Source organism: Drosophila gunungcola, unplaced genomic scaffold (assembly GCF_025200985.1).
Source record: "Drosophila gunungcola strain Sukarami unplaced genomic scaffold, Dgunungcola_SK_2 000001F, whole genome shotgun sequence".
NCBI lineage: Eukaryota > Metazoa > Arthropoda > Insecta > Diptera > Drosophilidae > Drosophila > Drosophila gunungcola.
Window position 1 is genome coordinate 4,481,112 of NW_026453197.1, and position 26,223 is coordinate 4,507,334.

The following is a 26,223-nucleotide window of genomic DNA, read 5'->3' on the forward strand; positions in this document are numbered from 1 at the left end:
TATTAAAAATGATAAGCGATTTATTTTCGGTTTCGTTTATAGTTTGAATTTCTGGCTCAAAATGTCTATTAATCGACTAGTCGATATGTGCCAACTTTAACTTGCAGTGTTGAGCAGACTTTTTCGATAGCCAAAACGATATTTATCGAGGCGCTCGCTTGAGTGTTGGCCAACGGCGGCGACCAGCTATGCGGCAGTGTTGGAAAGGGCTGCAGACGCTTACGCTGAGGCAAAACAGAAAATTACGACAAAAAAGCAGAGCCGCGCAAAAAAAAGGCCATGAACTCGGCAACCAAGGTAGGTGTCAGCTGCTCCTGCCGGTCCGCCGTCGACCCCGCCCCCCGGCATACCGCCGCCTGCGCCCCTGGGCGTTGCAGCAGCACAACAAAAAAAGCGGCGCGGGAGAGAGTCGAGAGTCGTTCGTTCGCTCGTTTGTTTGTCTCACTCCTGCGAGTGGGAAATTTGTTGTTCCACCTTCTTGTGGGCGGCGGGCGGTGGGCGGGGGCGGCGCGTTTGTTTTGAATTTGCACGCGGTAACAACAAACACAAACTGAACCGAACCGAACTCCGTCTCCGGATGCAAATCCGGGTGCACTTGCAGGTGGGCGAGATATTCACGGCCGCCGGACAGGCGTTCAGCAGACTGGGCGACCTCACCATGCAGCTGCATCCCAACGCGGAGTCACCATCCGGGTAAGTTAATCCGGTCCGGAGATTCGGATGACCGACCCTAATGTGTCTTGTGTTCCCTCGCCACGGCTGCTGCAGGAAGTGGACGGACGAGGAGATCGACATGCTGCACTCGTCCATCATGCGCTTCTCCGACGACCTGACCAAGATCAGCCTGAGCATCAAGAACCGCACCGTGTAAGTGACCCGGTGATCCTGTGATCCAGGCATCCTGGCGAGGGAACATTCAGCTGCCTGCCGTGCTAATCCCCTCTAACATTGCCCATTGCAGCTCCCAGATCCGCCAGGCGCTGAAGAAGAAGGCCTTCGAGGACGCCGGCATTCCCGCCAAGCAAGTGCCCGTCCAGCAGGTGCAGCACGTCCTCCAGACGCTGCCACCCCAGCAGTCGCAGCCTCAGCCGCAGCCACAGCCACAGCAGTCCCTTCAGCAGACGCCTCCTCAAGTATTCAAAACACAGCCCATCGTGCAGCATGTGCAGTTGGTGGCGCAGCCCAAGCAGATCATCCTACATCCACAGACCACAACCACGACGGGCACGACGGTGACCGTGAAGCAGTACCAGCAGATGCAGAAGGCGCTTGCGGCGGCCCAGGCAGCTGCTGCCACGGCGGCGGCGGCCAACAACACGCCCACAATCACGGAGAACATCATCATCCAGCAGCCCACGTCCACTTCGGCGACGGCGGTGCAGCAGCCCCTCGTGGTGTCCACCTGCTCGTCGGCGCAAATCGTGGTGCCCGTGGTGGTGCCGGCCGTATCCACAGTGCTCTCGCCCACTGTGGTGATTGCCGACGATGTGGTCAGCACTACCTCCACTCCTTCAGCAACGGCGACGACGGCGGGGGCGGGGGCGGGGGCAGGCGGTGCGACAGCAGCAGGAGGAGCGCCAGCAGGGGCAGCAGCGGGCCTGAAGTGCGGACCAGACGTGTCCATGACCCTCAACCGCATCAATGTGCAGGAGAACGAGGTGGACGTGGAGGAGTGCCTGCCCGCGGAGGTGGTCAAGCTGGATTTCGTCAGCGAGGAGGTGGCCGGGTGAGGTCGGAGCCCCCAGAACGGGCTGGACTTCTACTACTAGATCTCCGGCCGCTTAACGAATCACGTAACGTAACTTGGAACAGAATCGCTACAAATCTAGATCGAGAACTCTTTAACAAAACGGTTAAGATGCCGCCCTAGCCCTAAGCCTAAACTGTTAAGTGTTGTCATATTTGATATACCTTGAAATCACCTTGTTCCCGGCCCCGAAAGACAATTGGATGGAAGATGGATTGTGCGATGTGCAGCAGGAGGAGGAGTAGTCTGTGGATCGCCAGCCACAGAGCGTAGATATTAATTGCGGAGCGTAGATGCTGCGAATAGACTTAAATTTACGCAAGACACAATAGTGCAAAGTACATAACGACGATCGTGTAAGCTGAGAGTGAATAAACGAGCATTATTTTAAGCTCCGCTGATCTCGGGGATTTTATTGGAGCTAAGTTTGATTGTCTTTTTCAAAACAACAGTAATGGTTCTTTAAAATAAGACTAAATAGTTTAGGGATGTGATTTGATTAAACTCCTTTTAGTTGGGTAAATTTAGTTATATTTAAGAAAACAATCCTCAATCATTTACTAAAATTCATAGCGGTATTAAGCAAGATAATTTAAATAAAAATGAAATCCCTACTTTGAATGTGTAATGCAAAGAAAAACAAGCAATATGTGAAGTTTCCATATTTAATTAATTTTATTTATGGAGTACCAACATAGACTTGCTTTATAAATTTGTTAAGGTTGTATCGAAATACATTCAGCCTGAGGAATATACTTTTAAAACAATTTTGTTAACTCATTCATATACTTTTCAAATGAAAAATTATGTTGAATAAGGATTAAGGATATAGTACATTTATATAACTATTTATTTATTATTATACTAACGCTACAAGTATAATAGTTTGTAGCGTCAGAATATTAATAAATAAATAAATTTAAGTGTTTATATAATTATTAAGAACCAAATAATGTGATTCCGAAGTTTATAAAATTAATTTGATAAATTTAATTTGAAATCCCTTTTTTAACCGCCCTTCTCAAAATTGCGTTAAAAGCAGTTTGCCATTCACGCGTCGGAGCAAAAACCCGCATATTCCGAGTTTGCCATGCAAAAAGCAAGAAGAAGAGCCAGCTAATAAAGATACGGATACATCAACAACAACAGTTGCAAACCAAATCCATTGTTATTTGTTAGTCGCAAAATGAGGCTTCAGCTGAGGGTTCTTCTCGCGATTTTAGCATCCTGTTCATGGATTTCCGGTTCGCTGGCCTTCAAACCGGTGGTTATCCTCCACGGCATCCTCTCCGGAGCCGAATCCATGTCGTTTTTGGTCCGAGAAATCGAAGAGGTTTGTTATTGGACTCCCCTTGTTTTTGTTTACTAGCGAAAACAATAGTGACAAGGTCAAATTCGACGCAAACAGCGCAATAGTTTTGATAACGTGTTGTTTTCCGTTTGCAGATTCATCCTGGAACCATTGTGTATAACTGCGATAAGTTTAGCGGATGGTACAGTTTGGAGAATGCCTGGCGACAGGTCGACCAGGTCAGGGATTACCTCAACGAAGTGGGCAAACTTCATCCGGAGGGCATCATCGTGTTGGGTATGTTAAAGCCGCAAGACCCTTTTAAAGTTGTTTTATTTATGTTTTTAATGTAATAATATCATTTTCAGGCTACTCCCAGGGAGGTCTTTTGGCCCGGGCTGCAATACAAAGTCTGTCTGATCACAATGTGAAGACCTTCATATCCCTATCTTCACCTCAGGCGGGACAATACGGAAGTAAGTTAATGCCTGTGGCATTCAGATTCAAAACAATACTATTAGAAATATTGGAGAAATTGATATATACATATATAGAACATTTGGATAAGACCATCCCGATATGATTTGCATTTTATAGGCTAGTGCCAGAGACAAAGGCTTTTTATATTGCCCTTATCAGCCGAAAATTAATAACTAATAATACCAGAAAAAATTCTGAGTTACTTAGGTAAATTTTAAATTATGTAACCCGTTTCGAAAACTGCAAAGTGGGGTTAGTTTTTTAAGTGAAATTTTCAAAATAATAGTTTTAGAATTTCTCATAAAAAGACTGTCCTTACAATAATATTATATTTGAAACACAGAGAACCAAAAAATTATATATTTTACAGAGAAGAAATAATTATCTTAAAAAAACGAGTCATTTCTCCTAAAGTAAATAGTTATTCCTAAAATGAAAGTAATTTAGTGTAACAAAGTGAAATTAACATATTGAAAAAGATCAAATAGAATTTTTTCATAAATTAAATAGACTAATATCTAGTAAAATATTGTATTTTAAATCATCATACTTCGAAATGCTTCTGCAATTCCCTTAAACCGAAATCCATAGAATTTTGGTTAGAGTTTGGCTGAAAAAGATAAGGACGCCGGATTGATTGGTTTAATGACCAATGTTTCCTTTACTTTCTTTTTTTAAATGAAGAATTTATTTTGGATTGATGTACTTTCAGCCAGCTTCCTGCACCTGATATTTCCTGATCTGGCGGCCAAGACGGCGTTCGAGTTGTTTTACTCGCGGGTGGGGCAGCACACCTCGGTGGGTGGCTACTGGAACGATCCGCAGAGGCAGGAGCTCTACCTGAAGTACAGTGAGTTCCTGCCGCTGATCAACAACGAGAAGGTTACCTCCAACTCCACATCGTTTAAGATGGGAATGGTGCGGCTCAATAGACTGGTGATGATCGGAGGACCCAACGACGATGTTATCACTCCCTGGCAATCCAGGTAATCTTATATCTTATCTCTCGTACTTTGGAAAATAAAATAACCGAAGGTTATTTCCTTTCAGCCATTTCAGTTACTATGACGAGAACATGGATGTGATCCCATTCAACAAGCGAAAGATCTTCACTACCGACTCCATCGGCATTAAGACTCTTCAGGAGGCTGGCAAACTAACCATTGTGATCAAACCCCATGTCCATCATCTTGCCTGGCACACGCGTAGGGATGTCATCCACCAAGTTATAATGCCATATCTGGACTGAACTACAAATCGAAACTGCTCTGAAGCGATCAAAGCGCTGTGATCGAAAAGGCGGATTTAAGCTCCCTCTCAACAATAAGCATTAATGTGAAGTTGCTACACAGGCCACACAATGATCTTTTATCGGTAATTAAGCTTTAGATTATTTACAATGACCTGCAGTTCGCAGGAGAGATTTATACAAATTTATTAAATATATATGGTTAGGTAAATGAATATAAAGTTATCGAAACACAAGAGTATGGGTATTATTGAGTACTGGAAATTTATTCAGTAAAATTTATGAATGAAAAAAATAAAAAAAATATTGTAGGTTAAAGTTTAGTCATTTAACAAAATGAAAACAATGTTTATTATGCCGAAGTGACTGTACTTTTGCAGCTATAACAAAAAGTTCTCTTCTGTAAAACCACTTTATTAAGATTTTTGTTCCTATTTTAGTTTATGATTAAATTTTTTAAAGCTAAAAATGTTTTTTTCAAAACTTAAAAAAAAAAAACCATATCTCGGATAAATGCGTATTATGTTTAAAATAAAATGAAGCTAAAATTTTTCGGTTGCATTAGTTTTTCTAAACCGTTTTTATAATTGTACATAATTTTAAAAAGTACCGCCCTGTAGAAAGAATAATTATGGCGGGAAACATTTGGTTTCGTTATCTGGTAACACTATTGCATCTGGCGAAATTAAGCGCATATTTAGGACAGGTTTGTGGAGTCCTCAAAGGACAAATCTCGGAGCGAGTCAACAGGCAGACAACGTGATCCGCATCCTGGTGGCCATCGACAACCACCTGGTTTATGGTGAGGAGGCTATTAATATATCCGGAATAATTATATTTTGTAATTCAAATACTTTTAAAAAGCCCGCACAGAATAAGCATTAATTTGGGCTGGCAACATTTGGTTTCGTGACCTGGTAACACTTTTCCTTCTGGTGAAATTAGGCGCAATTTGAGGACGGATTGCGAACTGCAAATAGGAAATCTGCCAATGGAGGACACAACGGGAGCGGAGCAGGATGCTGACAACGTGATCCGCATCCTGGTGGCCACCGACAACCATCTGGGCTACGGCGAAAAGGATGCAGTGCGCGGCGAGGACAGTTTCACGGCCTTCGAGGAGATCTTGGAACTGGCGGTGTCCGAGGATGTGGACATGATTCTGCTGGGCGGCGATCTCTTCCACGATGCGGTGCCCAGCCAAAACTCCATGCACAAGTGAGTGGCGTCTACATCGCACCCTCCCAATCATTACATTTCATCCCGAATCACGATTACCGATTCACGATTCCCGATTCACGATCCCCACCAGATGCATTGAGCTCCTGCGGCGCTACACCTTCGGCGATCGTCCCGTTTCCCTGGAGATCCTCAGCGACCAGGCGCAGAGTTTCCACAATGCCGTCAACCAGTCGGTGAATTATGAGGATCCCAATCTGAACATAGCCATTCCGGTCTTCTCCATTCACGGCAATCATGACGATCCCAGTGGCTTTGGTCGCCTGAGCTCCCTGGATCTGCTGAGCACCTCGGGCCTGGTCAACTACTTTGGCCGCTGGACGGACCTCAGCCAGGTGGAGATCAGCCCCATCCTGTTGCGCAAGGGCGAGAGCCAGTTGGCCCTGTACGGACTGAGCCACATCCACGACGCGCGGCTGGCCAGGCTCATTAAGGATTTCAAGGTCAAGTTCAACTGCCCCGACTCGGCGAAGGACTCGGATGAGGAGTGGTTCCACCTCCTAGTGGTGCACCAGAACCGAGCCGATCGCGGCCCCAAGAACTATCTGCCCGAGGAACTGCTGCCGGACTTCCTTCACCTGGTGATCTGGGGCCACGAGCACGACTGCCGCATCGAGCCGGAGATGAACGCCAAGAAGGGTTTCTATGTCTCCCAGCCGGGCTCCTCGGTGCCCACCTCCCTGTCCGAGGGCGAAGCCAAAAAGAAGCACGTCGGTCTCCTCGAGATCTACAAGGGAAAGTTCAAGCTGAAGGAGCTTCCCCTGCAGACCGTGCGTCCCTTTGTCTTCGAATCCGTGTCACTGACCGATCGGGCCGAGGAGTTGGGTCTGGACGAGGGCGATGCCTCCACCAAGGTCTTCAAGTTCGCCAAGGAGCGGGTGGAGGCCATGCTGGAGAAGGCGGCGGCCCAGCAGACCGGCCATCCCAAGCAGCCCACGCTGCCACTCATTCGACTGCGCCTTCTCTACTCGGACGAGTCCTGCATGTTCAACGCCATTCGGTTCGGTCAGATGTTCAGCACGCAAGTGGCCAACGTCCAGGATGTGGTGCAGTTCAGCAAGCTGATCAAACGCACCAAGACGGAGACCATCCACCTGGACAAGGAGGCCATGCGACGTGCACTGGTAAGGATGGCATAAACATAAAACTATAAGCCTGGGGACTTTTGAAAAATATGAGATGGGTTCAAAAATCGGTATAGATATACATTTTATATCCTTACCGATTATAATGATTTCAGTTTGTAAAGCAGTGTAGAAAGCCTTTTTGCCCCTATAAAGTTTAAATATTCTTGATCAGCTTCAGTGGTAAAGTAGGTTTAGATCAATGTTCTATGGAAACTAGACTTCCATTTTTAAATTTACTTGGATGAAACTTTGAAAAAAGGCTTCTTTCTTATGCAGGATTTATAAAGGTTTTTTTTTTTTAATTTATATGTAAATACTTTGAGAAAAAGTTCACTATTTAAGAGTTACGATTTAAAATTTTATAAAAATCGGACAGAAAAATAGATTTAATTTTAGGCGAAACAAACAAAACAATGGATTAAATCAATACAAAGAATTTATTCATAATATATATTCTTATAGATTAAGGTGTTTCTGACCTATATACCATATGTTATTTCCCCGTTCATGCCTTACTCAACATTATTTATATTGAAAACCTGTATTTCAGGAGGCGGATAATGCCACTCGTGTGGAGGAGCTGGTGGATCGCTACTTCGACGGGGCCAATAAACCCCTAAGGTTATTCCACTCCAAGGCTTTGGCAGAGATGACCTATCGACTGGTGGAGCGAGCGGATGCTGATGCAGCGGAAAATATTGTGAAGTGAGTCGGCATCGAAAGTCATACGAATCTACCTTAACGAAATTATCCGCAGGTTTTACAAGGAAAAGGCAGTGGATTATCTGATGGAAACCATGCCGAACGAAGAGAGCATCGACAACGAGTTGATAAGTTTCAGGGCGCGCCATAATCACGAGAATCTGCTAAAAATGCTCGATAGTCAGGGCCTGAAAGTGAAGCGGGAAGACAGGTCCACCACATCAGTCTTGGGTAGCGAAGCAAATGGCACCACGGCAACCACGGCAACCACGACGGGACGAGGGCGTGGCCGGGGTCGAGCAGCTGGCAGAGGTCGTGCTGCAGCCTCAGGTGCCACACGTGGCAAGGCCCAGCTGGAAGTGACCGTCAATAGTTCGGTAGGCAGAAATAAGTTAGACAGCAGTATAGACAATAATATTTGTATCTTTTTTCCGAATCATTTACAGCGCACCTCGAGCCGACAACAAACTCTTCTGAGCAGCGTCAAAGGCACTCGTAATACCGCCAGCTATGTTATATCGGATGATTCCGATTAGTTTACATTCCAGAGCCCCATTAATGTTGCATACCTCTGAGCGGAATAAACAAGAGCTTTCTTTTATATAACCTCTAAGAGTACATTTCAATATCGTCAACTGCATAATAGATTAGCCTACAACTTAGGAGCTACGTTAAGGTGAACGAACGGCTGCTGTCGGGCTCCACTTGGCCCGACTGGATGTGGATCGGTTCTTTGGTAGCCTAGCTGCTTCAGGACTCCGCCGCTCGAGAGCGGAGATTTCTCCAGACACCGACTCGTCACACAAGCGTTACTGCTGATGGTACTCGTAGTAGTAGCGATACGGATCCACCGAAGAGCTGCCACCGGCGGCACTCACGCCCACGCCAGCGGCTCCTGCCCCTGCGCTCGTCTTGGACACCGGCCGGATCACGTAAGTGTTGCGCCTGCAGGCAGAAAATATTGAATTTTAGCAAATAGATCTAGAAATACTATTAAACAGTTCGGCAAAATAATCTTTAATTAAAAATCAAATATTTTAATATTTTTATTCTTGTTTTGGTAAAATCCTAAAAACTTTCTAAACTTAAATCTCTATTATCCGGTTATGGTAGCATAAAAATGGGTTTTTTAAATATATCGGCTCTAGTTTTTTGGCAAAATATCTAAATTGGCCATAAAATAAAATAAATAAAATAAAATAAAATATCTTATTAGTTCTTCAAGTAACAATAAAAACCAGGAACCATACTCAAAGACCAACCTAACCTAACAAAACAAATTTATTACTGAAAACTGGAACACAAATATTCTTCAAAGTAGAACATAGTCATATAAGTTATTAAGTTTTTTTTTTTAAATGGGGCTACATGGTAAATAGACAAATTTTCAAAAAATATATAATATAAGATTACTCAATTTGAGGCCTTTAGAAGGAAACATATGTTGAGTAGAGGCTATCTGATGTTCAGAATAACAGTGCTATCGTTTTCAAAAACAAGGCAAACGAAGGCAAATTTAAAACTAACAACTTTCTCCCACGTCTAAAATTCAGGCATATTATTATTCTGCTGCTCGAGACATAATTGTTTTCAAAAACATTTAAATGCTTTTTTGAGTTTGTTTTAACACGATGTAGATACTATTTAATTGATATTTTTAAATTTGTTTCTATTGCTCTGAATATTTTTTAATAAGTCATGATTGGGAGACTTACCTGTTGTGTTCGCCGGCGTGCACCTGGAAGCTGGTCTCCTCGCTGTGGTCGTGCGAGAAGAGTTTCTTCAGCGCGATGATCCCGGCGATGGTCAGGGCCACCTTGCTGATGACCAGCGCCTTGCCGGCGATCGCGGCCAGAGCCTTGAGGCCCAGGGGACCAGCGATGCCCATGGCGGTGAGCAGGGCGGCCACCACGTACTTGATATGGCCCCCGTCCTTGTGCTTCTTCTTCTTGTGCCCGTGGCCACGGCCCACGCTCTCCTGCCCGCCATCCATGTCGATCTTGAGCGTGTGCGTCCGCATCAGCTTGTCCGCCTTGGAGAGCAGGGCTCGGTCGATGGGCGGCAGGCTGCCAAACTGGCGGGCATCCGTCAGGGAGCCCAGAATGCTCTCCGATTCGCTCTGGTTCTGCTTCTCCAGCACCAGGCCGTCCACGATCTTGATGGAGTCCTGGTCCAGGGCACGATTGAGCGCATGGAGTGCCTTCTGCTTGAGGCAACCAATGAAGTCGTTCTTGTCCTGGCACTCATCGTACACCCTGCGCACGAGTGCCATCTCCGGACCCAGACCCAGACCCAGACCCAATCCCCAGGCCGAGCCCCAATCACTGGGACCGGCGACGGTGGGCGATGGGTGATCTACCGTGCTGTGCCGCCTCCTCCTTGGAGCCACTGCCGTGGACACGGACGCTACGAACGCCAGGAGCAGCAGCCACTCGAGACGCTTCATGGTGGTGGATATCCTTGCTATGCGGGTGCGGCTATCCAGGGTCCGAAACTTTTGGTGTCTAATATCCACGGTCCACGTCCACTCGCCGGCAATCTGGGGATGCAACTGCAGCGAAATCGCTGGGCGGCCAGAGCTTTTATAAATTGCGATCGGAGATGGGGACGCACTCAGACGGAAAGAACTGGCGTGTTCGATGGGACGCAGACGGATCTTGGACCTGCAAGTGGAGGTGGAGATGAAGATGGAGATGGGGATGGATGTGGAGAAGCAGCAGCTGCTTGGAGGGCAATTAGCACTGGCCATATTTAGTTATGCCGGCTACAGGCGCTGACATGTTTTCGTTACTCAACCACGGATGGTTGCCTATCCATGTCCAGGTCCCGCGATCCACGGGGTGTTACCTGCCCGAAAGTGCCACTTTTCGATTTCTATGCTACTATATGTGTGGTTTAAAGGGCTGAGATTAAGCATTAGCCTGAGGTTATTTTATCTAAAGCGGATCTTAAGGGTGTGGCCTACATTTTCGTTGGGTTTTTTTATGAAAATGGGAAGAGCAATTTTATTAAAAACTATTGTATATTATTGGGTGTCACTTAAATAACATAATCCGATACTATCATTTTAACATCGCTGACGGATGTTTTGTAAAATGCCTGTTAAAATATGGCGTTTTAATCATTGTATGTAAGTCATGAATGGCCGAATTTTACAAAAGTATAGTTTGAGAATGTATGAAACATTAACCCTGAAAAACCGATTTTGAATTTTTAATTCAAAAAGTTGTGTTGTCAATTTGTTTATTTATTACACAACAAGACGAATTTTAACAAACCTTATAAAAGAGGTTCTCCCAAATGTATACAATGGCTTGACTTGCCGAAATTATAACCTTAAAGGAATCTAAGTTTAGTTTAAGTTTAGTTTATCGGGAAATCAACGCTTAATCTAGATAGTTTCTAGCAAAAAAAAAATTTTTTTATAATCAAACCAGCTCTCAATTAAAAAAGTAATAGCATTTTTATAAGAAATTTAATTGATATCTTGAATATTTTATAAATATCACTGCTTTGTGTTATAGTTAACCGGATAACCACTGTAGGTTCTCTTCCATAAGTCGAGCACTAGAACGCCAGAACTGCCCAAAAGCAATGAATAAAAGTCGAGTAAATCAGTTCTCGAAAGGAGAGTAGGTAGTCTCTGCTAGAGAAATATGGTTAATAAGATCCAAAAGAACAGCAACTAGCAGCGGACGGGTGTTTGGTGTTTGTACTCCAGCTGTTCCCCGGTGGCAACAACCGATCCCCACACCATATCTTGGCAATAACTAATAACATTTAACGATGCGTGCAGTGGAGTGATTAAGCCCCACCAACGGCTACTGCCACATGGATTTCGACTTCAAATCGGTTCATATCGCATGTGTTCGAATGGCTGTAGCCCGCAAATTGGTTATCATAAATTGCATCTGCTTTGCTTTAAGACGGAGCAGGGGATTCCCCGTCGATGCCGTGCGGTGATCGCTGCACATTTGGCTCACTGGCCCACTGGGTGAAACTGAGTTGGGTACAGTTAACAAATTTTCTTTTCTGCGCACCAACTGTGAAAATCAACAGCTCCCATCACCCATCTCCCATCCCCCAGTAGGCATCTGCCAGCCTTGCGATTCGCTTTTGAAGACCAGATCAGCGAAAATGGTGACAGTTTATACGCAGTGAAAAGTGACAAAAGTGAGACATTCCGTATTTCACCCAGATAACTCTAATTGCTCTCATTAGGCAATATGGCGCCGGTAATTTGCACGCTTAAAACTAACAAAATAATTTAGATGGAGATAAAAAAAGTGTTACATTTGGTGCTTGAAATAAATTTAGACGGTATTCGAAAGATTAAATACTTTAGATCGACTGTAAGACTTTAGATATAAATTATGGAAAAGCTTGCTAGTTTATCATACCTTTGCCATTAATTTAGTTCAGAGCAACAGAAACCCTTTTTCTAATTTTTAAACATAAAAATATGTTAGCAATTGAACAATAACTTTCGGTTTTGGAAGCCAAATTCCATGTTTGTATCTCGCGGATTTCTTTTAAAAATTAACGTAATTATATAGGCTTACGCTTTTTATTTGTTGTCTTAACAAATAAATAGAATATTTTTGTTAATATCTTAAATGACACAAATTATTACATTTTTTTGTCGATTTTATAAAAATAAATTCCTTGTGCCATTTTGTTTGTTGGAGTTTTACGTTTTATACAGCCTGTAAACTTTTTAGTTAAACAGGTAGGAAATTTATAAAAAATAAATCAAATCAGTTTAAATTAGACAATTTGTTTATAATGTTGTATTGTCCAGCACAGAGCATATAGACATATTAGTTTATATTTAGCTATACTAAATCTTAAAAACAACCTAATTGATTGCAGTATTGTATATATTGCTAAACTATATCTTATTAAATATAATTTATTCGCATTCAAGTAAGGCGAATTCTTTCTACCAAAACGATATTGCTCCCAATGTAAACATAATAAGTATGTATATACATAAAAATATATATATATATATATCTAGACGCACATACGAGTGCCACATATGAGTGCCACGCACACGAATCCGAGTCCGCTGCTCAAGAGGGCGTAAATAATTTAATACATCAAGAAAATTGGAAATGAAAGTTTCTTTGTTTTGGTTTGGTGTGGCCGCAGCTAACTTTTAGTTTCGATGCTCGCAGATAACACTGAGTCCTGCCAAAAAGGACAAGCGGACAAGCGGACGGACAGACAAACGGACAGACAGACGGACAATTGTGCGATTTATTTGCACATTTCGGCAGACCAACTGGGATTCCTGGGGCGGATGGGAGCTTCGTGTCCGACTCTTATCGTCAATAATCATCATATGCTCAAATTTTTGGTCGCTTAATTGGAAAATTGTTGTTGTTCTTGCGATACGCCTGAGCGATTGGGTGATTGGATAGCTGAATGGCTGGATGGCTCGATGGCTCGATGGCTCGATGGCTCGATGGCCAGGATCTGGATGGATGGTCAAATGGATGATTGGTTTGGCTGCCGAGTGCCGTTTGATTGATGGCCTCCACATTGTTTTGCGGCCTTGTTGTGATAATATTTGCTAAGCGCCAGTTTGATTGGCATTTTGGCCAAGTGCCTTGTGGTTGGTTTGAATCTAAGCCGCATATGTATTTTTACTACCACTTATTATCCCATAATAATATAAGCCATAAAAGTGTTTTTTAATAATTTATAGTATGTTAGGTATTTTCTGTTTTACTTTCAAAGCATTTTAGCCATGGCAATGGTTGACCAATGCTGGTTTTGCCACATTTTTTTCTGTGTCGAAACCGCGATTGCGCAAAATCAGAAGAGCTGCTTCAAGGGTGGAATATGACTTCATATCTCATCATATTTCATAACACCCACTTCCTGCTTGGACTTGTGGTTGCGACTGCTTTGTGGGCGTGGGTAGCAATCCAGTCCAAAATGGCGACTGACCTCGGGGACTCACTTTCTGGACTGGACTGCGATGGGGGATGGGGGATGCACTCGTGGTGCTTTGAAGTTTTAGTTGAATTGGCAAATGACAGGCGATGGGATTGGGGAAAACTCCTCTTGAGTGTGCAGCACGTTGGAAAATGCTCTCATATCAAAAGAAGTCGAAACCACAAAGAAAATCTCAGCGGCAGATTTTCGGCTACATCAAATCATTGAGTCCCGTATCCGTACTCGAATCCGTACCCGTAGTCGTGTGCCCGTATCTCAGCCCTGTTTGCACCTGCACCCCTCACATCCCAAAGTAGACAAAGAATTTCCCCCCCATTTTCCAACTCCCCGACGCTTTTCTCTGGCGACTGCGGTTCGTTCGCTTGCTGCCAACTTTCAACTACTTGCAAAGTTTTCACATTTTAAATTTGTTGGCTTGTTGCTAGTGCTCCGATTTTTCTGCTGCCATTTTCCTACATTTTCTCCTCCAAAGTTTCTTTGTTTTTCTTTGAGCTGTTCTCGAGTGCAGGTCGCAATTTAACAGTGGAATTCATCAACTATATATTAAATAGATAAAATGTTTATATAAATAATTATAAATTATTTTCTTTCGTTTCTTTATTATTCTTATACGCATTAGCAAACATTACTTCATAAATAAGGGATACTTAGGTACATTTTGATTTTTTACACATTACTAAAGCTGTATAAAATTTGAGTCAAGCTTTATACTTAGTTTACATACAAAATCAAATTTTTTATCTCATTGATAAATATTTAGTCCTTGAAAGGATTTATTTCTGTTTTAATTTAATATCAGTTATATCATTCAAAAAGGGACCAACAAATAAGTTGTGAAAATGGATTTGACCAAAGTTTTTTGTTATAACGAACTGCTCAGATCCGTGCACTTGTGTATATTTGAGTTTACCTCCACTCACAATCAGTTATGTGCACATTCTTCTGTAAATATTTGAGTGGTGAGACAGATTTGTGGAAATCTTTAATTCGGTGCCCACTTGCATGCATAAAGGAAGGGCTTTGTGCCCTGGACGCAACTCAAATATGAAAGCATATGGGCTGGATGGGTATTCATTCTCCATCCTTAGACTTGGCCACAAGCTGCGGTCTCTGGCCAAATTTGCTTGCACTACATATTTTCAAATTTTACCTTCGGGGTGCCCCGTACACTATGTATAGTATGTACATCTAATAAGCTCGGCAAAGTCCCCTACTTCGGCGTTTCGGTGTCGATGGTTCCTTTGTCTCCCTTCAACGTTGTTATCGATTGCGCAGCGAGTTGAGCTGGAAAAATGTTTTCGCTTTATCTCCACGGTGGGCGTGTTCATGAGAAGGGAGCAGGCGGGGGGCGGTGGTGGGGAAAAATAAATTGTTGCAAACACAAACAGAAATATAATTTTGTTGCCTCGCATCTACATGGGCCACACATATTTATGGCATGCCAGCACGTACGCGATATATTGCAATCCAATCGCTAGACGAGAAGCGGGGGAGTGCTTTTATTTATTTGGTAAACTTCGTTTATATCGCACACAAACCGAACTGAGCCGAATCAGGGGAGGGGAAACCCCCCGCCAGCGAAGGGAAAGCGAAGGGAAAGCGAAGGGAAAGCGAAACAGAAAGCGAAACAGCCACCGACGCCATGTTGAATGCGTCGCAGTGGGTGGGGGTGGGCGGTGTCGTGGGTGGTGCTGGGGGGTGGTCGTCGTCACCATCATAAAAGCCTGGCCCAGGACTCAGGACACAGGACTCAGGACTCAGGACTCATGTACCCTGTGTTTGTTATGCTTGTCAAGCATTTTGCGCGGGACCGTCTAACGATATTTCGATTTTGATATCTTTGGGTGTTATCGTTAAATGTCTGTCTGGGTGTTGGATGGGGGAAGGGGGGGGGTTTTAGGGGGTGGCAGGCGGACCCGCAATGTATACAATGTGCCATGTTGATTATGGTCTCATTTTTGGTATTTACTTTTCATTGGAATTAATCCACACTTTAAGAAAAAGCTGTATTTCTCTTTGGTGTGTCAACAGCGACATAGACAGAATAGATTTCTATTTAACTGAGAATATTAACCCAAAACTAATACTTTTAGGCTTAATGTAATAATTATAATTAAAAGTTATATTAGAATTGTGAAAGTGAGTCTGTTTATTCATAATTAAGAAATGATTTATCCACTTATATTTCGTTTAACTGAACTGATTTAAAAGCTGTAAAATTGTTGTAAAGATTAATTAAAATTATAGTTCTAAAAAAGGTGTCTATTTGCCTATTTAAATACAAATATATGTAAACAAATTAATAATGCAAATCATGTTTGAAAGCTTAAAAAATAATACATGTTTGGAAGACTTTAAGTAAAAATAACAAAATAACAAAAATAACAAATATTTTGTTTATCAAAGATTTTAGAGCTGTAAAAAATTTGTACAGTTTAAAAAAAACAACAATTCTTAAAGCTGCTGTACTTAAAAAACAACATTTTAATTGCTTTAAATCATGAGCAGTACTTTTGTCAGCTTCTATAACACTACCAGGTACCCACAAAGAATAAAATATGATAAGTAGCTTAATTATTTTTGTTTCCCTCGTTTGCTCAAAATTAAAGGAAAGGGGAGGGTTAACAACACCTCTTCCCTGCCTTCCGTAACCGATGTATCCCTGGCCATGGTCATGTGCGAGACTTTTAAATTAGCACTCAAATGTGTCAAGAACCCAGCATCATTATTCCACGAACCTAAGACCCTCGTCCACGTCTCCCTTGCAGTCCAAATTATGCCTGCATGTACGGGCTTTTTGACATGGGTCGGTCCTGGCACCGACCGGTGCCATCATATGTCATAATTATAGCTGCTCCAGTTCGGGATCCTGCCTGGAACCTACTCCAGTTCCTGCTCAGATATTGATAATTGGCCCAGAAGTATGACCAACTGCGCCTGCGGCTGTCCAAGTCTAGACGAAAAGTGTCGGTTTTTGAATATTTTGACAGTTGGCACTTGATGGCTCCAATTGGACATAGATTAAATAAATTTTAACAGATCAAGGGCAACACTTCTTTCAGGATATACCTTTTTTCCATTTACCAATCTTGTGTTCTTTTCGCAATCAAGGACATGTAGTGAGATTTGTAGTGTAATTTCCGCCTTTCACTTCTTGGTTACAAAATAATATTAAAAGAGTAGTTATTTAGCCATGATCATGAGGGTGTTAGTATAAATATATTAAGTAGAAGAGACAATGATTTTTTGTTTTAAATGTTTGACTATTCATAAAACTTAGCATTGTAAAATTGGACAATAAAGTGAAAAACTTAATGAACTATTATAATTTTTTTCTGTCCCTATTTCGTATTTGTTTTTTTAAGCTAGAATATGGGAAATACTCGGAAAACAAGTAATTTTTCAAAATACACAAAATGCCTTAAAAGAATAGGTTCAATACTTTGAAACTGTTGAAAATTTCATACAAGTCTTAATTTAATTTAAAATAAATGGAGAACGTTTTACAAAAATTTATGAATGACGAAAAAAATATAAAGAAAAATATATATAAATATAGGTTAATATTTTTTTAAATTTCATTTATAAAATAACACCCCACAAATGGGGTCTTGTTTAATTGTTTTCTTTTTCGATGGCTATTGAAATATTTCGTTTTACTTTTTCAGGACCTATTTCTTCGAGGTTTTATTTCCAGAACCCCAATTTCGCTGCATTTTATTTGTCTATTATTGTTAAGTCGTTCATATTAAAAGAGTATAAAAACTGTTTCAAATATAGAGACCTTTAATGCTAGCCTGTGACCAAAGAATGTGAGCTCCCCCCAAGATAAGTAAATGGATTAATCGGAGGTACCGAAACGTATCACTGAGATGCACGGTGATGTGGAGCAGAGAACTGCTCCATGGCGGGGATTAAAGGCAAGTTGGTAAAGCCATTAAGCGGCTGCCGACCGATAAACTCCACTTAAGGCACGCGATGCCAACGCTCTGTCCGGATGTGATTTATGTGGCTTTTAGGATATTTTATTAAAATGCATATTCGTTGCTCGGATGTCACCGTCGGCCGCCGTTCAGTGTTTATGATTTTCATAAGCTCGCCGGCCATTGGTCAGCGGCTACTGCAGCATCCATTGCTCCAGGCGGAGCAGGATTAGCAGGAGCTGGGGGAAATGGGGGAAATGGGGGACCTGGAATACCTGGCTGGAGAAGTGGTTCCTGTTCGGCGGCCAGGTTGTATGTCATAAATTGTCACCGCTGGCAAGCCGGATCGGCCAGATGCAGACGCAAATACAGAGCCGGGCGCAGTGTCAGGTGAAGATACTGTATCTGATCGCTGCGACCGTTGCGGGTCATAAACAAGCGGATCCGAGGACCTGGTCTGGCCACCATACCCTCCTGACCACCATTGCGCTTCCTTCTGGCTTTAATTAAAGCAGTTTGCCCGTCTTCATTTTTGTATCTTCTCTTTTTGTTTCATTTTGCCGGGGGGCAGGGGCAAGAACAGCCGAAACAGCCAAAACAGTCATCAACGTTGGCCGGGGCTTAGAGCGGATTCGTTTATCAGTTTATTTAAATTTTCCTCGCATGTATGCTGTGGGGTTGGGTGTGGGTGTGGGTGTGGGGTTGGGTGTGATTGTGGGTGGCTCGTATTTATGCCCATAATCAGGGCGCATGGAATCCCGTTAAGTCGCGTCATAAGGCGGTTCGCCATTTTCGCTTATCGTCATCTCAGGCCCAGTAAAAGTCTCCATCTCCTTCTCCTTCTCAGTCGCAGATTCAGATTCGGTTAGAGCTCCAGCCCCGCCCCTAAGAAAAACTGAGCCGAGTTTTATTGTTGCTGCTGAGAAATTGGATTCTTATCAGTGGCACACATCCACATTTATTCAGACACACATAAGCCCACGCCCACACGTACTGTTTATGGCAACTCATATCTGACAGATATAAAAGTGAACACCCCCAATGCAAAGAAGCTACAGAATGCTGGGAAAATAGAGACACAGAAAGAAATGATTCAGCAAAATATCGAGATTTTATGGTTGGTCATAAAAAGACTGCTTAAATGCCGCAATGATATCTGCAATCTAAATAAACCTAATTAAAACTTAAACTCCCTTTTTTTCATTTAAGTTGAGTTTTGTACAGAAACACCATTTTGCATTAATAAGCAAGGTATACAATTTTATACTGATACCCTTAATGTTAATACCAATAACTAAAATAATAGGTGATTACAAAATTACAAAATTGGACCAATAAAGAGAATCTGGCCATTCTTTATAATATAAATCATTGAGACAACTTAGCAAGTTTATGTGTGGTCCTTTTTGAGCAAAGGCATTCTTTACTTTTTTTTTTTTATTATTTAGTGGGTTTTTTGAATTTTTTATTAGGTAGTTAATTTAAGACAAGTCTTCTAAGTTAATGATCATAAGAGTTATATATTTATTTAAATAAAAATGCCTTATTTAAATCTGTATTTGTCATTGGTTCAGCTCTGCTGTACCAAACAAAGATAAAGGCTAAAGTCGAGGAAGAATAAACATGAACGAAAAAGCCCTACACAGCCTGCCATTTTGTGAGAAAATCTGCCCAAACGACAAGAATGTCGAAGAAAAATGATAATAAAATAACACAAATATGGCAGAGGGAAATGCTCGTTATGCGAAAATTTTCTTCTCTCTCTTTCAGCTTTTCTCTTACATTTTATTTTTATTTTATGTATTTGCCACATAAGCAGCTTAAGTGGCAGCAGAGGGGGATAGATAGGGCTCCAGGCATACACGGATTTACATAAAAACATACTCGTGTGTGCAAGTCTACATGTACTCTGTATGCCATATCAAAGGCAGAAGGATCAGGCATAATGCCGACGTCGCCGCATGTGCCATAATTTGCAGAAAAGTGCCAGAACAGCCACCCAACCACACAGCTCCAATCCAATTCCAATCCCATTCCCACACCAACTCCCACTCCCACTCCCACTCCCACTCCCACTCCCATTTCCATTTCCACCCAACCCCAGGCTGGCATTAAAATGCCTTTCGAACAAGGATAACATTTTCGCTTTCTTCCAGGACGAGGGGGTATATGGCACATGGGGCGAAATGGGTGCATGCCATAAAAACAATAGCGCACATAAATTTTGCACAAATATATAAAGTATGCAAAAAGGCATAAAAACGAATAAAAACGAATAAAAAGCAGCGGGACGGGGTCTTTTCCACCAAAATGAGGCAAAGCCCCACACAAAAACACACTCGTACATTCACGAAAATCGTAAAACATAAGTAAGGATACTAAATATTTGCGATTTCGTCTGTTTTATTTTTCTCCCCTTTTTCCTGTTTTGTGTTTATTTATTTCGCACTGATTTCGCAGGAATTTTAACGAGGTCCGATATGGGTGAAAACTCGTAAGGGACCTCGGGAAAATTATCATTGGGAGAAATAGAGTCCTTCTTCGATTTTCTACAGGCTAATCAGCACTATGTTGCTAAATATATTATTTTAAGCAGTGTTTTATAAAACTATTTAAACTGTTTTGAATTTTACATTTAGCAATAAATTTTAAAAATTAATTTTCTTAAATTTTTAAAAAATGTATGTAAACAAAAAATGTAAAAGTTCAAATGCATTTTAAATCTTTTGATGATTTTTCCATATGTTTGAAGGCAGATCTCTATCGATACGGAGTTTATCAGGTCCTTTTGAATGCATCATATTTACGTAATGACATCAGCGGCATCCCTTTCTGGTCGTATCGATATCGGGGGATATCAATCTTCTGCATTGGACGAGGCAATCGGAACAAATGCGATTGCCGGAGGGCATGGCATATAGCCATCTTTCACGGGGTCACAGATGTTGGCATTTGCTGGCGTCATCGTCGTCACCCGTAATTGGACATCGCCAGAGGTTCAAGTGCTTCTGCTTTGGTCCTCCTCCCAACTTCACCCCTAACCTCACGTAATTGTGATTTTCCGTGTTTTCCATTTGATTTTCCGTTTTTTTCCTCCCTTTGTTAGAATTCACCAAGTGCATGAATTTGTCGTTTTCCAGAAATTTATGCTTTTTAGTTTACTGCTGGTGCGAGGTGGAGGGTGTGCCGGCATAGTTTTATGAGTGGACCTTGTGTCCTGGCCACCAGAAGTCCGTCCCTGGCCAGGGCAACTCCATGTGTAATTGGGAATTTATTAGTCGCTAGAGACTCATTTACATTTCTTCCTTTGGGGGTGGAGTGGGTGGCAGGATGAGCAGGATTCAGGCGGGGGCCATCGGACGCTGCTGTAATTATTAGCCATTCTTTTATTTATGGCAAACAAAGTTTTGATTTATCCTGGACACACTGGATTCTCAAGACGAATGCTTGGAGCTTGGCCAATAAATCTCCGGAATTGTCTATCGTTCTTTTGTAGAGAACTGATTTATTACTAATTGCTAGTCATACACCTGGCATATATATGCTATCCCGGAGTTTTAGCGTTGGATGCAAATTACAGTCATAAGCCTATCATTACTAATAAAAAAATATAGTAATTCCAAGTATTTAAAAAACAACATAAACTTTTACTTTCCTATTGCTTCTTTTGGAATAGGTTTTAAATTTTGAAACATTAAATACAAATTAAAACCGTATTAAATTTAGACGCAATGTAATTGAAAATGTTTATTTTTTTTTTAATTAAAGTGTCCGCTACCAAACTTATACTTGCTTAATTGCTTTTATAATAGCATCATTGTTTTATTTATATTATAAGTGTTTAAATCTTATAATCTATGTTTGATTATGAGCTAACAAATAATTTAACAAATAAAGAAATTTGTTAACTCAGCAAACACCAAATGTTTGTAAACCTCTATAAATTAAACATAATTTAAATACGCTTTCTGAAGCTTTTTATCCGCAAGGTTATTTTTAAAACTATTTACATTTTTACTTAAATTCATGAAGAGTCCCTTTTGCTACGTGGATTTTTTCGATTAACTCAAAAGATTTAACTTATCTTAAATATCACATCGATCCGCGATTTAAAAGGACGTCAGATCACAGCAATATTTTTTAAAATCCATTTCTTGTATGGTGAAATGCGGGTAAATATTTGCATAGTCAGGTTTTTCGGTGAATTAAGTAACATGTATGAGATTGGTATGCCAATGAGGTAGAAGTTCCGTGGCTTTTCATCCACGACTTCGATTCCCATCAGCGGTGATCCAAAGTAAAGGGTTTTTTTCCTCCTCGCCCAAAGCACAAAGATGATTCCGGGACAGATTTTGCCAGTCGGGGTAGGCGACCGACTTACAGAACTCGCTACTTGCCATGAACACATGCACCTTCCTGCGCCACTCGCCCTCCTCATCCGCCTCCTGACCCTCCCTAAGAGGTCGCCTGAATCCCGCGATCTCCAGCCTCTGGGCGATGTGGCTGCCATCGTTTTCTTGGACCGGTGGCAAGCATATGGGCTGAACATAGTCCGTAAACTCCACATCCCGTTCCAACTTGGCCAGTGCGATGTTGTGCTTGATGTCGTTTTTGTACTCCGGATGCACCACCAGCTCATTGATGTCCACCTTTTGCGGCGCGGCAGCACACTGGAAGATGTTCCCCTCGCGACGACAGTCACGCACTTCGAAGTTCTCGTTTTCGCGCCAATCCCCAAACAGGATGAACAAGGCATCGAACTCGGCGTTAGACAGGGCACAGAAGGCGGTCAGGATGGCATAGCGCTGGTGAATCAGCACCGAAAAGCAAGGAAACGAGGTTCCGTTCTCGGTGACATAGCCAACTCGACCAATCCAGGGGTACTCATCCGGAGCGGTGATCTCGTTCCGGCTGTACAGCTGATTTTCCAGCAGCTTTCCGCAATGATGTCCATCAATTGCTGCAAAAAGAGTTGAATGTATTACGTTTTCTCCATGTAATAATTGTAATGATTTGTAATGATTGTCTCTAAATAGACACTCATCTTCTATCAAGCTGTGATCAGTAATAATACATTATTGCTTCTAATACCTCTTTGAATAAAAATTAAAAGCTTGAATCAAAGATTTCTCTTATTGCCAAAGATCGCTTTTAAATATTTTCAATCTAGAAAAGCGCACACTATTCTTTGGTCGTTATGCAAAATATGAAATATGATAGAAAATAGAATCGTTGCTTTAAATATCTTTCCGGTTATACAGCTTGAATTCCCACAGTTACAATGACGTGACTGGATTGCTATGAGAGTTGATATTATTTATCTATTTATTGCAGGCCAATTTTCTGACTCAAGCTCACTTAATAACCTCACTGAATCGTCATAGTTTTATCCCACTCAATTTTTACTTACGCGTTAAGAGATTTGTCGCCAATAGACCGAGTATGAAGTAGACAAACATCTTCCAGTAAGCTCTGATCGAAACTAACGCTCGATCGGTTGAAAGCATGTTTTAAAGACATCAAACTGAGCTTTTTGCTGCCTAGATAAAGGTTACAAACATTTGCAGGTGAGCTGTGTGTGCACTGACTCTCGTTCCCCAATAATTACATGAATATGAGCTTTTTGTTTCAAACTATTTTAATAAATAAGAAGATAGGGAGCAAACTTTTGCAAGCCGCAGCAGATATTCAAGTTTCTTTAAAACAGAAATATTGCGATATGATATCAACCGTTAAAAAAAACTAAAACAGTAATTGTAGTAAAATAAAATGAATAAATAAATAAACACAATATTTTTTTTGACAATGTTATCCGCTTATTTAAATGGCAATACAAACATTAACAATGTTTAATTCCCAAATGAACATTGCAAATAAATATTTAAAACCATTATTCAAGGTCAAAGTACAAGTCAAGAATTTTTTTTTTTTATTCACCTTAAATATATATGGCACTGAAATCGGTCGAAATTATGCGGGATTGTTTGTACTTTTGTTAAACTTTTATCCTGATCGAATTTCCCTTGAACCCAATCAAACGCAAGCTTAACGTGTCTGTCATACGTTTAATTTAAGCCTCGAGTTGGTGGACTGGTGAAGGTCCTCGTTAATGGAAGCCGAAGCCGTGCTCGCCGGGTCACGCATAATCTTATTAAGCACCAGACTCCATCTCCGTGCCCGTCTCAATTGGAAAGCGGGAAAGAAATTTCAACAACGTCACCAATTTCCGGCAATTATTTCGACTGTCGGTTGATTTAATTTATTCGTTGCTCAAAATTAAAACCAAACCAAAACAAAGAAATCCCCTTGTCCAAGTCGAGCGACATTGTAAACAGGCCACATCCCCATTTGACTCGCCTCCTCCATCGCCTGCTGGGTTTGTTGGCGCGATTTTTCATCCCGGGCACAATTGGTTTTCAATTCGGGGCCATGTAATCCCCCAGCTCCATGGGATATTTCTGGGGATTTATGTTGTTTTTTCTTGCTAGAACAGGAGTGGGATGCTGGGCGGGATCCTTGCATATTATTAGCGAGCGCCGCGTGACTGCGAGTTCAACATTTAATCGAATGCACATAATTGCCAAAATAAATCAATCAATTCGCCTCGGCTTCTCCCTAATGAGAACTGACAGTCGCCAAGTCATTGCCACTTTTGAGCTGAGCCTAAGTCCAGTTCTTATTGGTTACATGTGGGTCTTTTGCATAAAATTACACTTGACAAGAATTTAGCTTATGCTCTTTTTCGTTGCCTTAACAGAACTCCAATTTAACAATATCCTTCTCAAATAAACGAATTAAAATTTTTTTTTTAAGTTTTATTAGAACTAAAGATTTAATTATTTGATTAAAAAATTAACCAAATATGTTGAGATAACTCATAACTGCTTAAAAATACGTAGTACATATTCCCATCGTTTTGAATCGATCGGATCAACACTTTTGAAGTAGTTGCACCTTTTTCAAATTTTACTAATAATTTAAACAATTTTGGTTTTTACTTACCTAATAAATTAAACAAACTATGCAACAAGATTTTTTATAGATTTTAAAAAAGTTTTGATTTTTACTAATTTTATAAATTTAGAAAAAAGTTAAAACGAAAACAAAATTCAAGACTTCAAGTTTTCATTAATTACATTTTATTTCTTTAGTTTAATTTTTAACAGAAAATTTTCATTTATTTTTATTTTTGTATATTTTTTTCACTAGATTCGTATGCACCGGATGCTCTTAGTAAAAATGATCTCAGCACAAGACTTTTCCAAATTTTCAACGAATTTATTTTTAAATAGTTAAAAAACATATTTCTACATTATTCCAAACCTAAATAATTAAAAAACAACTTTTAAATAAAGTGCTTGTTTTCGGCCTCAGAAACTCATGTAACCCCTTAAATAACTTGACAATTTACTTGGTGCAGCTTAAACATGTGCAATAACTTTTCTCCCAAATTTTTATAAAACAGAATTAAATTATCGAAAGGCTGCGAAAGATGACAACGTTAAGGCCTATGCTGAACTTTGTGGCTCCGTGTTACATTCCCAGAAATAAATCCGGGGACAGGGCAAACCTTAAACGACTTGGTTTACGTGCCATTTGACTTGGGAAGGAAGGCCTCTGGCTAATGCCGCGTCTTAGGTGAACATAAATATCCGTGTTCCGTCCGATAGTGATCTCAGTCTGCCTCTCTTCCTGGGTCACGTGCCACCGAAGTCGCGCCTCCGTCTCGTTTTGTAATCCGCGAGATATGGCCTCGACGACACGCTCCCACCGACTTACTCTGCGCCCATTATGAAAATGACAAATGGAGCGCAAGTGTCCTCCACCCCGGAGTAAATAGAACGGGGTACTCCCAAAAGAAAAACACGGAACGCGTGAGGGATTATGTGTCAAAGGATTAGAGACAACACAAACTCCCATGTTCCCACCTCGGGGCTTAATTTTGATAGGCATTGATTTAACATTGCTGGCAGTAAGCAAGATAACTATCATAATTGAATCGGCAGAGACTTCGTTTTGGATTTATGTAGTTTCTTTTTATAAGATTTAAGGTGCAAAACAATTGAGCATTAAAACAGAGTACCTACTGCATTTTGACAAAATCCTTTCAAATAAAATTAAAAAATTTAAATTTGTACAAAAAGAAAAAGCGAGTCTTCTATTTAGAAACTTACAAACTAATAATAATTTTATTATGGTTACATAGAGGGCTGTGCTCTTAAAAATACTAAGCATTTTATGAGGCTCTATCATAATTTGTATACATATATGTACATTGTACAAATAAAAAGAGCAACATTTCTGAATAGGAACACAAAACCTATTTGAGAGACTTCCCGCTGTGCTGAAAACGCTTGCAAACAAATTTGTGTTAAAATTTCAACCATAATTTGGTGACACCGAAAAGCACAAGAAGGAGTCCGGACTTGAATGGTTGGGGTGGCAGGACTGAGCTGCCGGAACTGACGAGGACGTTATTAGCCGCAGGGGGAGTTGAA

General features: G+C 41.3%; 5 protein-coding genes across 7 annotated transcripts; 3 read left to right on the plus strand and 2 right to left on the minus strand.

Moving 5' to 3' along the window:
- The first annotated feature begins 169 nt into the window (after positions 1 to 169).
- On the plus strand, positions 170 to 2,138 carry LOC128262084 (sterol regulatory element-binding protein 2). 3 transcript variants are annotated; one of them, XM_052996132.1, is made up of 4 exons: positions 170 to 297; positions 602 to 693; positions 769 to 867; positions 962 to 2,138. In XM_052996132.1, exons 1-4 carry the CDS (start codon positions 280 to 282, stop codon positions 1,728 to 1,730), a joined length of 978 nt encoding a protein of 325 aa, XP_052852092.1. In that variant the 5' UTR covers positions 170 to 279; the 3' UTR covers positions 1,731 to 2,138. The 3 variants fall into 3 exon arrangements, with proteins under 3 accessions (XP_052852092.1, XP_052852094.1, XP_052852093.1); XM_052996134.1 differs by lacking the exon at positions 769 to 867; XM_052996133.1 differs by lacking the exons at positions 170 to 297; positions 769 to 867 and having other exon boundaries at positions 338 to 693.
- Positions 2,139 to 2,849: 711 nt separating this feature from the next.
- LOC128262085 (lysosomal thioesterase PPT2 homolog) lies at positions 2,850 to 5,003 on the plus strand. Its single transcript, XM_052996136.1, has 5 exons — positions 2,850 to 3,080; positions 3,194 to 3,335; positions 3,407 to 3,514; positions 4,231 to 4,504; positions 4,569 to 5,003. The coding sequence occupies exons 1-5, from the start codon at positions 2,934 to 2,936 to the stop codon at positions 4,765 to 4,767; spliced, it is 870 nt and encodes a 289-aa protein (XP_052852096.1). The 5' UTR covers positions 2,850 to 2,933; the 3' UTR covers positions 4,768 to 5,003.
- Positions 5,004 to 5,654: 651 nt separating this feature from the next.
- Positions 5,655 to 8,435, plus strand: LOC128262081 (double-strand break repair protein MRE11). Its single transcript, XM_052996128.1, has 5 exons — positions 5,655 to 5,985; positions 6,080 to 7,130; positions 7,684 to 7,838; positions 7,891 to 8,212; positions 8,282 to 8,435. The coding sequence occupies exons 1-5, from the start codon at positions 5,759 to 5,761 to the stop codon at positions 8,369 to 8,371; spliced, it is 1,845 nt and encodes a 614-aa protein (XP_052852088.1). The 5' UTR covers positions 5,655 to 5,758; the 3' UTR covers positions 8,372 to 8,435.
- Positions 8,436 to 8,467: 32 nt separating this feature from the next.
- On the minus strand, positions 8,468 to 10,531 carry LOC128262082 (uncharacterized). Its single transcript, XM_052996129.1, has 2 exons — positions 9,551 to 10,531; positions 8,468 to 8,780 (listed from the first exon to the last, which is right to left on the minus strand). The coding sequence occupies exons 1-2, from the start codon at positions 10,279 to 10,281 to the stop codon at positions 8,645 to 8,647; spliced, it is 867 nt and encodes a 288-aa protein (XP_052852089.1). The 5' UTR covers positions 10,282 to 10,531; the 3' UTR covers positions 8,468 to 8,644.
- Positions 10,532 to 21,479: 10,948 nt separating this feature from the next.
- On the minus strand, positions 21,480 to 23,212 carry LOC128262086 (phenoloxidase-activating factor 1-like). Its single transcript, XM_052996137.1, has 2 exons — positions 23,136 to 23,212; positions 21,480 to 22,685 (listed from the first exon to the last, which is right to left on the minus strand). Exons 1-2 carry the CDS (start codon positions 23,182 to 23,184, stop codon positions 21,985 to 21,987), a joined length of 750 nt encoding a protein of 249 aa, XP_052852097.1. The 5' UTR covers positions 23,185 to 23,212; the 3' UTR covers positions 21,480 to 21,984.
- Positions 23,213 to 26,223: the final 3,011 nt, after the last annotated feature.

Excerpts from the sequence above, each read along its gene's own strand:
- LOC128262084 (XM_052996132.1), top strand. Across the intron at positions 694-768 it reads AACGCGGAGTCACCATCCGG|GAAGTGGACGGACGAGGAGA; the intron begins GTAAGTTAATCC and ends CGGCTGCTGCAG. Across the intron at positions 868-961 it reads AGCATCAAGAACCGCACCGT|CTCCCAGATCCGCCAGGCGC; the intron begins GTAAGTGACCCG and ends TGCCCATTGCAG.
- LOC128262085 (XM_052996136.1), top strand. The coding sequence starts at position 2,934 with ATGAGGCTTCAGCTGAGGGTTCTTCTCGCGATTTTAGCATCCTGTTCA. Across the intron at positions 3,081-3,193 it reads TGGTCCGAGAAATCGAAGAG|ATTCATCCTGGAACCATTGT; the intron begins GTTTGTTATTGG and ends TTCCGTTTGCAG. Across the intron at positions 4,505-4,568 it reads ATCACTCCCTGGCAATCCAG|CCATTTCAGTTACTATGACG; the intron begins GTAATCTTATAT and ends ATTTCCTTTCAG.
- LOC128262081 (XM_052996128.1), top strand. The coding sequence starts at position 5,759 with ATGGAGGACACAACGGGAGCGGAGCAGGATGCTGACAACGTGATCCGC. Across the intron at positions 5,986-6,079 it reads AGCCAAAACTCCATGCACAA|ATGCATTGAGCTCCTGCGGC; the intron begins GTGAGTGGCGTC and ends GATCCCCACCAG. Across the intron at positions 7,131-7,683 it reads AGGCCATGCGACGTGCACTG|GAGGCGGATAATGCCACTCG; the intron begins GTAAGGATGGCA and ends CCTGTATTTCAG.
- LOC128262082 (XM_052996129.1), bottom strand. The coding sequence starts at position 10,281 with ATGAAGCGTCTCGAGTGGCTGCTGCTCCTGGCGTTCGTAGCGTCCGTG. Across the intron at positions 8,781-9,550 it reads CACGCCGGCGAACACAACAG|GCGCAACACTTACGTGATCC; the intron begins GTAAGTCTCCCA and ends TTCTGCCTGCAG.
- LOC128262086 (XM_052996137.1), bottom strand. The coding sequence starts at position 23,184 with ATGTTTGTCTACTTCATACTCGGTCTATTGGCGACAAATCTCTTAACG. Across the intron at positions 22,686-23,135 it reads GGCGACAAATCTCTTAACGC|CAATTGATGGACATCATTGC; the intron begins GTAAGTAAAAAT and ends CTCTTTTTGCAG.